General features: G+C 40.4%; 1 protein-coding gene across 1 annotated transcript in view; it reads right to left on the bottom strand.

The window, feature by feature from the left end:
- The window catches only part of NOTCH2 (notch receptor 2), a gene marked incomplete in the record, with an annotated part of 185,024 nt that overhangs the window by 90,698 nt on the left and 82,513 nt on the right, over positions 1-11,813 (bottom strand). Inside the window, 1 exon segment of the mRNA XM_040626847.1 lies at positions 7,972-8,063. Within this exon segment, the coding sequence (XP_040482781.1) occupies positions 7,972-8,063 (92 nt within the window).

Here is an 11,813-nt window from a genome sequence, read left to right as displayed (position 1 = left end):
AGTATTACTGTAAGACTCACGGAGAGGGAATTAAAACTGCAAAAGTGACTCATCTTGTGTAACAGAGAAAGAAGTGTTTCTCCACAGAGGGAAGAAAAAAGAATATATTCAAGAGGGAATCATCGAATCAAACCAAGGAACCATATTTCATTTTCTCCTTGGATGTCAGCTGTTAATAATCCAGATCCTTTGTGGGCTACCAAATAAGTCTTTAGCAGAAGCCCTGAAGAGGGACACTCAGCCCGAATAATTTTAATGTAAGAGCAACATAGAAAATAAATTATTGGATCATCGATTCCCAGTATTTTTGGGTTAGGGCCAAATAGTGGGGAGAGAATGAATTAGGCTGTTTTTGTGTTTGTGAGTATTTTAAAAAGTAGCACAGATGGTCAGAGAACAGTAGATTGTTTGGATCTGTTGGCTGTGCCTTGTGAGTTCGCATTTGGGTTGGCCAGTCCTCAATGTACTTTACTTTTCTTTCTCTGCTATACCTGTCTATTCCTTTATGATTTTTAAAAAATTTCCTAAGAAGCTGTCTGATCTGTCCTCTCCAAACAATGGAGGCTTATTCTTCGTGAACTACCTCTGTACTTTACAGGCTGATTATACGTGATACCCCCATATCATTAAAATAAAGCTTAAGCCCATTTTGTGGCTTTTGTGTCTGAGCTTAAAAACTGTTAGAAATAATTCCCTTTTGTATTCTCATATGCAGGGGCATGTAACTTTCTCTTGGGTATTATCCTAGTCATACTTTGGCAGATTTCTCTGGAGCTGCGGCAGAAATGATCATACCACTTTCCAGGGTGCATTATTTTAGTGCCAGTTTTAGTTGATGTTCCTGGAAGTCTTTCCAATTCTCCTATGCTCAGTAGTTTGGACCATGCTATCTCCTTAGCTTTCTGTCACCTTCCCCTGCCCACCTTGCCTTTTTATATAGAAATTATTCTTTTTTTAAAAAAGATTTTATTTATTTATTTATTTAGAAAGTGTGAGTGGGGGAGGGGCAAAGGAGAGAGAGAAAGAGAGAGAATCTCAGCTGACTCCACCCGGAGCACAGAGCCTGATACGGGGCTCCATGCCACGACCCTGAGATCATGACCTGAGCCAAAATCAACAGTTGGATGCTCACCTGACTGAGCCACCCACGTGCCCCTAGAGCTTATTCTTTATGATGTGTCAAAGGCACCTCTTTCACTGAAATGCCTTCTATGTTCAATCCCCATGGGGATTGAGACTTTCCCCAAGGTCTTTTGGTAACTTGTATACCTCTAGCACAGCACGTATCAAACTGATTGTTTATTTGTTCATCTTTCCCAGTAGACGCTCTCATTTTAACTCTTCCTCCCAGTACCAACTTAGTGTGTGGCACAAAATTTAGACCCAGTGAATATCTGACAAATGAATGAATTGAATGTGATAGAAAGAGAATTATTGTATTCCATAATTTAAATATATATACCGAATTTCTTTCTTTTGATTCACCTTATTTATTTCTTTTACTTTTTCGGTGATGAATTCAGAAGAGTGGAGATCATTAGGGAGATATCAAGAGAGGCATGTAGGAGCAGCAGCCTAGGTGGGTGGTAGGGCCCAGGGATACATGGGCCAGTCATGAGGTCAGCAAGCTCATCTGGGCCCATTTGGAGAATGGAAGATGTTGGCCAAGAAAACCAACTGGACAGATATGGGAGCGGTTTGCTTTTGTGACAGATTTCTTCTTGGGGGCTTGGAGGAGAAAGTAGACTTGTAGCTTTTTTTGCCTTTGTCCAGTTTCAGACATTCCTGTTTTTTCCCTCTCTTTCATCGCTGTGGACTAAAGCTCTTCCGGAGGACTTTTAGCCTAGAGAATCCTAGTTGTGGGGCGCCTGGGTGGTGCAGTCGTTAGGTGTCTGCCTTTGGCTCAGGGCGTGATCCCGGCGTTCTGGGATCAAGCCCCACATCAGGCTCCTCCCCTGGGAGCCTGCTTCTTCCTCTCCCACTCTGCCTGCTGTGTTCCCTCTCTTGCTGGCTGTCTCTATCTCTGTCAAATCAATAAATAAATAAATCTTAAAAAAAAAAAGCTTTAAGAGAATCCTAGTTGTGTCATCTTATCTTCCTCTGTCTGCTCTCTTCTTTGTGTCTCTCCATAAGGCTTTCCATCCTCACACATCCCGGTGTATGAAAATGGAAAGATGTGGATGCTTTCTTGAGAGATGCTGTTCTCTGTGTGGGATGACAAGTTCAAAAGATTCTTTTCTGCTCCCCATCCTCACGGTCATCATTTATTAGTTACGTGGGCCATGGTTTTATAACAGCACGGTCTTAAAATGTTCCTTCTAAGTTTAATTTCTCTCCTTTTGGCCTTTTAAGGATGTGAATTGGCTTTAAGCAGTAGACCTTTTAGTATGATCATGTGAGCCTCTTTGTAAGCCTGCTATACCCATCCCACCCACAGGTCTGGAGACTTGTCTGTTTCCCTTTCCCCTAGAACCTTAAAATACATTTTTAAGAAGTGACTGCACTGTAACTTATTCATATAACCCTTACCACCACCTCCCCTCCTTGGGCGGACTTTCTTACAAGAATTTACTAGCTATTTCCAAAAAGAGGTCTGGATCTCTATTTTTAAAGCATAACTCCTGTCTTAACTCTGGAGGAGAACTGATTTGGCCTGAGTTTTCTCAGACATGGGAGATTTTATCCTTAGGTTAGTTTTGCAGATTTTTGCTAGGGAACTCTGGGGTCCCAGACAGCATAGTGATTAAAACTGGTTCAGTACTGACTCCTACCTACTAGCCATATAAACTTGATAAGTCAGCCATATGGCCCTCAACTTCTTCATCTTTAACATGAAGGGATTAGAGTAGATAATTTCTAAGGGCTGTTTGGATTCTACTCATATGTAATAGTATTAGCTAATATGTATAGATCACTTATTATGCATCAGGCATTGTTTTAAGTGTATTCCCCCCTAATGTAATAGGTTTATTGAGATACAATTTGCATACCATATAATTTGCTCTTGGAAGTGTACAATTCAGGGGTTTTCAGTGTATTCACAGATATGTGTAACCATTACCACAATCAATTTTAGAACATTTTTATCACTCCAGAAAAAACCCTGTACCATCAGTAGTTACATTACCTTGGTCCCTAATTCTCCCCCAGCACCAGGGAACTACTAATCTACTTTCTGTCTCTATAGATTTGCCTGTTCTGGACATTTCATATAAATGGAAACATATGTGATCATTTGTGATTGGCTTCTTTCACCTAATGTTTTCAAAGTTCGTTCATGTTATAGGAGGTATCAGTGCTTCACTCCTTTCATGCTGAATAATATTCCATTGTAGATTTACCACATTTTCGCCTACTTTCTAAAAATTGAAGTATGATTAACATACAATGTTATATTAGTTTCAGGTGTAAAACATTGGTTCAACAATCCCATGCATTACTCAGTGCTCACCACATTTTTTTTATTTTAATGTTTTTTTCTTATGTTAGTCACCATATAGCACATCCCTGGTTTCTGATGTAAAGTTTGATGATTCATTAGTTGCGTATAACACCCAGTGCACCATGCAATACGTGCCCTTCTTACTACCCATCCCCAGCCTATCCCATTCCCCCACCACCCTCCCCTCTGAAGCCCTCAGTTTGTTTCTCAGAGTCCATAGTCTCTCATGCTTCATTCCCCCTTCTGATTATCCCCCCTTTCTTTATCCCTTTCTTCCTACCGATCAGTTTCAGATGATTCATGATGAGAGAGTTAGCACAAAGATGGCCCATACTCCAGACAAGATTACTTAATATTACTTCCATTGGCAGGTTGCAGAGATAATACTCAAATACTACACTCATATTACTCAACCATAAAAAAAAGAAATCTTGCCATTTGTGACAACATGGATGGACCTAGAGGGTAAAAGAAATAAGTCAGACAGAGAAAGACAAATACCATATCATTTCACTTATATGTGGAATCTAAAAAACAAAACAGACTCTTAAATATAGAGAACAAACCAGTAGTTGCCAGAAAGGAGGTAGGGGTGGGAGGATGGGCAAAAGAAGTAAAAGGGATAAAGAGGGACAAACTTCCAGTAATAAAATAAATACATCACGGAGGTGAAAAGAACAGCAGAGGGAATATAGTCTGTAATATCGTAATAGTGTTGTATGGAGACAGTGACTACACTTACTGTGGTGAGCACTGCATAATGTATAAAATTGTCGAAACACTATGTTGTACACCTGAAACTAATATAACATTGTATGTCAACTATACTTCAAAAATAAAAATTTAAAAATCAACTGACAGTAACTATAGTGTCCTTTGCAGGAAAACAAGTATAACGTGACCATTTGAATAGTCACTAACTTATGTGTGGTTCACTGACTTTCAGAGTTGAAAAGGACTCTGAAATTCTTATCCAGTACCAGAGTACACAAGAACTAAAGGAGAAGCCACACTAAGTCTAGGAAGTATGGTACCAGGAAGAAAAGGAGAAGACCAAAATTACATTCTCAATACTATGATATTACACTAAACTCACTTGGTTGATAAATATTTGTGTGCCTCTTTTGAACTTGGCACTGTTTTGGGGTGCTTGGGATACATCACTAAACAAAAACAAAGATTCTAGCTTTCACTCTGAAGAGGGGAAGGGGCGGCAGAATTTGGAAAAGACAGACAATAAACAATAGACATAATGAAGTATATTATATAGTGCAAATTATATACTAAGCAGATGATAAGTGTTACAGAAAAAGAAAAGAAAAAGTAGACCAGGGCCAATAATGAAGGGGGGAGGGAGATGGTTACTATTTGAAATAGGGTGATGAGGGTAGGCCTCAATTAAAAGTGCAACGACTTGAAATGTGGCAGGAAGCACACACGGGAGTTGCTCAATACCATAACAAGCCTTTGTCCCTCCTGCTGACTTGGTTTCTCCATTTTTAGAACTGAAACAATGATTCTCTTCAAATAAGGGTGTTATTTACATGGAGATAGTGATTATTACTTTAAGTAACATTTTAGTCTCTTGAATAGTGTGCAGCACAATGGAAGGAGGGGCAAGGAGAATGGTATTGCATTATGAAAAGGACTTTCTCAGAAAAAATAATCTCCAGGCACTATTTCCCTATATGGAAATAAAGTTAATACTTTCCAAACTCCACCTGGGACATAAAAACAATGAGCATAAAATCTTACAAACTGTGTAAATACATACTGCATCGTCTATTGTTTTGAATTCTCTTTAAATTTCTTTGTATACATTGTCTAAGCTGATGTCATCTGTTTTAGATCATGCGACCCCAAAAGGCAAGAACTAGTCTACTTAAGTATCTTAAATATCTGCATGGTGCCATACATAGGCTGATATGTAACAGAGTATTTGAGTATCTCCTACTTTTTTTTTTTAATCCAAACATGTCAAAGCATTTAACAAAAAGTGTCACACATTTTCAAAGTACCTTCAGGGATAGACAAGCAGTGCAGTACGATGCGGTAAGATGTAGAGGCTTTAGAAATAACGTCTCTGGTTTTCAGGCCTCAGCCTAACCACATGTTAGCTGTGCAACTTTGGGTAAAACTTAACATCTCCAAACTTGAACTATGGGTAAATCACTTAACATCTCCAAACTTGAGCTGTTTCACCTGGGAAAACTAGAAAAATATTACCTTTCCCCAAGGTTTTTGTATAATTGAGCTAATGGAGGCAGAAGTACCTGGCACAGTGCCTAACTCATAAAAGGCATTGGATAAATGTTAGTTTTCTCTTTGCCAAATCTTCTCCCCCGCCCCACATCCCCATCCCGAACCCCAACACAGACACACACACACACACACACACACAACCACACACACACACACACAGGCCCACTTCATTAGTGAGTAAACAAATGTCTTGCTTTAAAGTACAAGCAGAGCGTAAAAGACAGCCAAGATCTCCTTACTTCATCCCACGAGCCCTGGCAGCCTCTCAGCTGTGGAATCCCTGGTTATTTCCTCTCTCAAGGAGGAGATACTATTCTGGTTTGACAGATCCTTTCCTGGACACACTCTCAGAATTCCCTAAGGTTCTTATCGTGGCTAATGGATAACAATGCAGAGACTATGGGAGTGAACAATCACTCTCTCTTAGCTAAAAACTTCCTTTATTGACTTCTCTGACTTCCCGACCGTATTTCTCTGCCAAATCAACCTCTTGTTCTGGGCAACTATTAAAAATAATTTTCTTGAAATGAAAAAACACATTTAGCTTTCAATAATAAATCATGCTAATCTCAATTATTCGCCACTTAGACTATTAGATTATTAGAATATGTGTAAAATTAAATTGTTTACATTTGTCTCCTTCTTTAACCCTTAAAATATGGCCAACAGATATGGGAGTGAAGAAAGATATCTTTTAGTTATTTCTTCTACAAGATAATGTGGATGACAATAATACTCAGTCAATAAAATTTACTTAGTGTCTACAATGATAGCATTACCTATTCTTCATTGAAAGAGAAACCGAAAGCAATACAATTAAGAGCTTGTTCTTGCGGCTTACAGTTAAATGGGATGAAGTTTTTTATTATGTGGCAGCATCCTGTATCACTCTTTTCCAAGCACATAGCACAGTGCCCAGAAAACAAGTGGCGTCAATAATTTTTAGTGAATGAAATGAATTAATTACCATTTGGTTTTATACCAAGAACCAACATACGACCTTTAATCCCCAAAAGATAAAACACGCAATCCCATTATATGTGAAACACATCCACGACACCAGAATCTAAGATTCTCATTTTCTGAAAGAGCAGCTAGAACAACTTCTTTCTGAGGCACTTCTGCTTACTTAGCACTTTATTCCCCCCTACAGTTTTCCTTCTTTTGTTTTTGAACTAAGGATATTTGTATAAAAACGGAATCTTTGGGGGCGCGTGGGTGGCACAGCGGTTGAGCGGTTGAGCGTCTGCCTTCGGCTCAGGGCGTGATCCCGGCGTGCTGGGATCGAGCCCCACATCAGGCTCCTCTGCTGTGAGCCTGCTTCTTCCTCTCCCACTCCCCCTGCTTGTGTTCCCTCTCTCGCTGGCTGTCTCTGTCTCTGTCAAATAAATAAATAAAATCTTAAAAAAAAAAATGGAATCTTTGTGGCTTAGTAATTCATCTGCTCCAGCTGCTTGTGTTCTGTTCCCAATCAAAATTCTCGGTTTTCAACCTCCTCGTCATTTTTACAAGGGGTTAGAAAATTGGCTGGGCTTGTTCCTTTCTCCATCTCTACAGAATCCTGGGCCCCAAGCTCCCATGAATTGTTCTTTTCTTGGCTTCTATCTTGTAGTTATGTCTGGATGTGACATACCTTATCTATCAGCATGCATCAAGAAGTACCCATTGAGTAACACAGCATTACCCCAGTTCCAAAATTCTCTAGCTTCAAGTCAGAGCAAGGTTACTCAAAGTCAGAGAGGGTACATGGAGAGGGCCAGGAGCCCAGGGAACGTTACAAAAGAGTACGAGGGTGCATTTAGGTAGGTAGGAAAATAATCTATTATACCTTCAGAGGTGAAAGCATATAGGAAATTTGATCACCTACTATTATTGTCAATTCAGTTTACAGCACTTTACTAATCACACATATTTTTCAACGGCTAATTCTCATTGTGTTCCCTTCCATTCCATAGGCCTATCTGTCTCTTTCTCAGAGCTGTTTCTCTTATTTCTTGCTGTTCCTCCAAAAAGAACAATAAACAATTTCCTAGCCACTCATCATCATAAACTCTGACATGTTAAATTACCCCCTACTCAGTTTATGGACCCTATTAGCTCATAAAACTCTTCCCTCACCAGCAACCCACCCCACACAAAATCCTTACTTCCCCTTCTTCCTGCTCAGAAGGATATTTCCTAAAGGAGCAACTGAGCCACTCCCACCACCTTTCTTCTGCACTGAAGGTGTTTTCCCCCAACCCCAAGACACTAGGGGCTGTCCTTACCTGGAAGGCAGTTGCATTCAAACGTGAAGTCACCAGTCTGCCGGCAGGTGCCACCATTGACACAGGGGGAGGGTGCACAGGGCACGTAGGGGCTGTTACAGTGCTGGCCTGTGAAGCCGAAGGCGGCAGAATTTGGAAAAGACAGACAATAAACAATAGACATAATGAAGTATATTATATAGTGCAAATTATATACTAAGCAGATGATAAGTGTTACAGAAAAAGAAAAGAAAAAGTAGACCAGGGCCAATAATTAAGGGGGGAGGGAGATGGTTACTATTTGAAATAGGGTGATGAGGGTAGGCCTCAATTAAAAGTGCAACGACTTGAAATGTGGCAGGAAGCACACATGGAAGTTGCTCAATACCATAACAAGCCTTTGTCCCTCCTGCTGACTTGGTTTCTCCATTTTTAGAACTGAAACAATGATTCTCTTCAAATAAGGGTGTTATTTACATGGAGATAGTGATTATTACTTTAAGTAACATTTTAGTCTCTTGAATAGTGTGCAGCACAATGGAAGGAGGGGCAAGGAGAATGGTATTGCATTATGAAAAGGACTTTCTCAGAAAAAATAATTCTCAGGCACTATTTCCTATATGGAAATAAGTTAATACTTTCCAAACTCCACCTGGGACATAAAAACAATGAGCATAAAATCTTACAAACTGTGTAAATACATACTGCATCGTCTATTGTTTTGAATTCTCTTTAAATTTCTTTGTATACATTGTCTAAGCTGATGTCATCTGTTTTAGATCATGCGACCCCAAAAGGCAAGAACTAGTCTACTTAAGTATCTTAAATGTCTGCATGGTGCCATACATAGGCTGATAGGTAACAAAGAGTATTTGATCATAATTAGAAGTATCTCCTACTTTTTTTTTTAATCCAAACATGTCAAAGCATTTAACAAAAAGTGTCACACATTTTCAAAGTACCTTCAGGGATAGACAAGCAGTGCATTACTGATGCAGTAAGACGATGAGGCTTTAGAAATAACGCTCTGGTTTTCAGGCCTCAGCCTAACCACATGTTAGCTGTGCACTTTGGGTAAAACTTAACATCTCCAAACTTGAACTATGGGTAAATCACTTAACATTTCCAAACTTGAGCTATTTCACCTGGGAAACTAGAAAAATCATACCTTTCCCAAGGTTTTTGTATAATGAGCTAATGGAGGCAGAAGTACCTGGCACAGTGCCTAACTCATAAAAGGCATTGGATAAGTGTTAGTTTTCTCTTTGCCAAATCTTCTCCCCCGCCCCACATCCCCATCCCGAACCCCAACACAGACACACACACACACACACACACACACACACACACACACAGGCCCACTTCATTAGTGAGTAAACAAATGTCTTGCTTTAAAGTACAAGCAGAGCGTAAAAGACAGCCAAGATCTCCTTACTTCATCCCACGAGCCCTGGCAGCCTCTCAGCTGTGGAATCCCTGGTTATTTCCTCTCTCAAGGAGGAGATACTATTCTGGTTTGACAGATCCTTTCCTGGACACACTCTCAGAATTCCCTAAGGTTCTTATCGTGGCTAATGGATAACAATGCAGAGACTATGGGAGTGAACAATCACTCTCTCTTAGCTAAAAACTTCCTTTATTGACTTCTCTGACTTCCCGTCAGTATTTCTCTGCCAAATCAACCTCTTGTTCTGGGCAACTATTAAAAATAATTTTCTTGAAATGAAAAAACACATTTAGCTTTCGATAATAAATCATGCTAATCTCAATTATTAGCCACTTAGACTATTAAGATCATTATAATACATGTAAAATTAAATTGTTTACATTTGTCTCCATCTTTAACCCTTAGCATATGGCCAACAAATATGGGAGTGAAGAAAGATATCTTTTAGTTATTTCTTCTACAAGATAATGTGGATGACAATAATACTCAGTCAATAAAATTCATAGTGTCTACAATGATAGCTTACCTAGTCTTCATTGAAAGAGAACGCAAAGCAATACAATTAAGAGCTTGTTCTTGCGGCTTACAGTTAAATGGGATGAAGTTTTTATTATGTGGCAGCATCCTGTATCACTCTTTTCCAAGCACATAGCACAGTGCCCAGAAAACAAGTGGCAGTCGATAAATTTTTACTGAATGAAATGAATTAATTACCATTGGGTTTTATACCAAGAACCAACATACGACCTTTAACCCCCAAAAGATAAAACACGCAGTCCCATTATATGTGAAACACATCCACGACACCAGAATCTAAGATTCTCATTTTCTGAAAGAGCAGCTAGAACAACTGCTTTCTGAGGCACTTCTGCTTACTTAGCACTTTATTCCCCCCTACAGTTTTCCTTCTTTTGTTTTTGAACTAAGGATATTTGTATAAAAACGAAATCTTTGGGGGCGCCTGGGTGGCACAGAGGTTGAGCGGTTGAGCATCTGCCTTCGGCTCAGGGCGTGATCCCGGCGTGCTGGGATCGAGCCCCACATCAGGCTCCTCTGCTGTGAGCCTGCTTCTTCCTCTCCCACTCCCCCTGCTTGTGTTCCCTCTCTCGCTGGCTGTCTCTGTCTCTGTCAAATAAATAAATAAAATCTTAAAAAAAAAAATGGAATCTTTGTGGCTTAGTAATTCATCTGCTCCAGCTGCTTGTGTTCTGTTCCCAATCAAAATTCTCGGTTTTCAACCTCCTCATCATTTTTACAAGGGGTTAGCGAATTGGCTGGGCTTGCTCCTTTCTCCATCTCTACAGAATCCTGGGCCCCAAGCTCCCATGTATTGCTCTTTTCTTGACTTCTATCTTGTAGTTATGTCTGGATGTGACATACCTTATCTATCAGCATGCATCAAGAAGTACCCATTGAGTAACACAGCATTACCCCAGTTCCAAAATTCTCTAGCTTCAAGTCAGAGCAAGGTTACTCAAAGTCAGAGAGGGTACATGGAGAGGGCCAGGAGCCCAGGGAACGTTACAAAAGAGTACGAGGGTGCATTTAGGTAGGTAGGAAAATAATTTATTATTCCTTCAGAGGTGAAAGCATATAGGAAAGTTGATCACCTACTATTACTGTCAATTCAGTTTAAAGCACTTTACTAATCACACATATTTTTCAACAGCTAATTCTCATTGTGTTCCCTTCCATTCCATAGGCCTATCTGTCTCTTTCTCAGAGCTGTTTCTCTTATTTCTTGCTGTTCCTCCAAAAAGGACAATAAACAATTTCCTAGCCACTCATCATCATAAACTCTGACATGTTAAATTACCCCCTACTCAGTTTATGGACCCTATTAGCTCATAAAACTCTTCCCTCACCAGCAACCCACCCCACACAAAATCCTTATTTCCCCTTCTTCCTGCTCAGAAGGATATTTCCTAAAGGAGCAACTAGGCCCCTCCACCACCTTCCTTCTGCACTGAAGGTGTTTCCCAACCCCAAGACACTAGGGTTCTCCTTACCTGGAAGGCAGTTGCATTCAAACGTGAAGTCACCAGTCTGCCGGCAGGTGCCACCACTGACACAGGGGGAGGGTGCACAGGGCATGTAGGGGCTGTTACAGTGCTGGCCTGTAGACCGGGGCACTGGCACTGATAGGAACCTGGTAGGTTGAGGCAGGTGCCACCATGCTGGCACTGTCCTGGAATGTCCTCATTGACATAAGTCTCACACTTCTGTCCTGTGAAGCCTGTGAGGCATTTGCAGGAGAACTGGTTGGCCACAGTGGTATAGGTACTTCCATTTGCACAGGGATGAGACAGGCAGGCATCAGTCCACTGGCACAGCTTACCTATGGAAGGAGAACAGAACTCAGTGCTCCCCACTGAAGTGGGAGCCAGCCTCAGCCTCAACATTCCGTCTCACCATC

Source organism: Ursus maritimus, unplaced genomic scaffold, assembly GCF_017311325.1.
Source record: "Ursus maritimus isolate PB19 unplaced genomic scaffold, ASM1731132v1 scaffold_12, whole genome shotgun sequence".
In the NCBI taxonomy this organism is placed as follows: domain Eukaryota; kingdom Metazoa; phylum Chordata; class Mammalia; order Carnivora; family Ursidae; genus Ursus; species Ursus maritimus.
The sequence above is the reverse complement of the archived record's forward strand: the minus strand, read 5'-3'. Positions and strand labels throughout refer to the sequence as shown.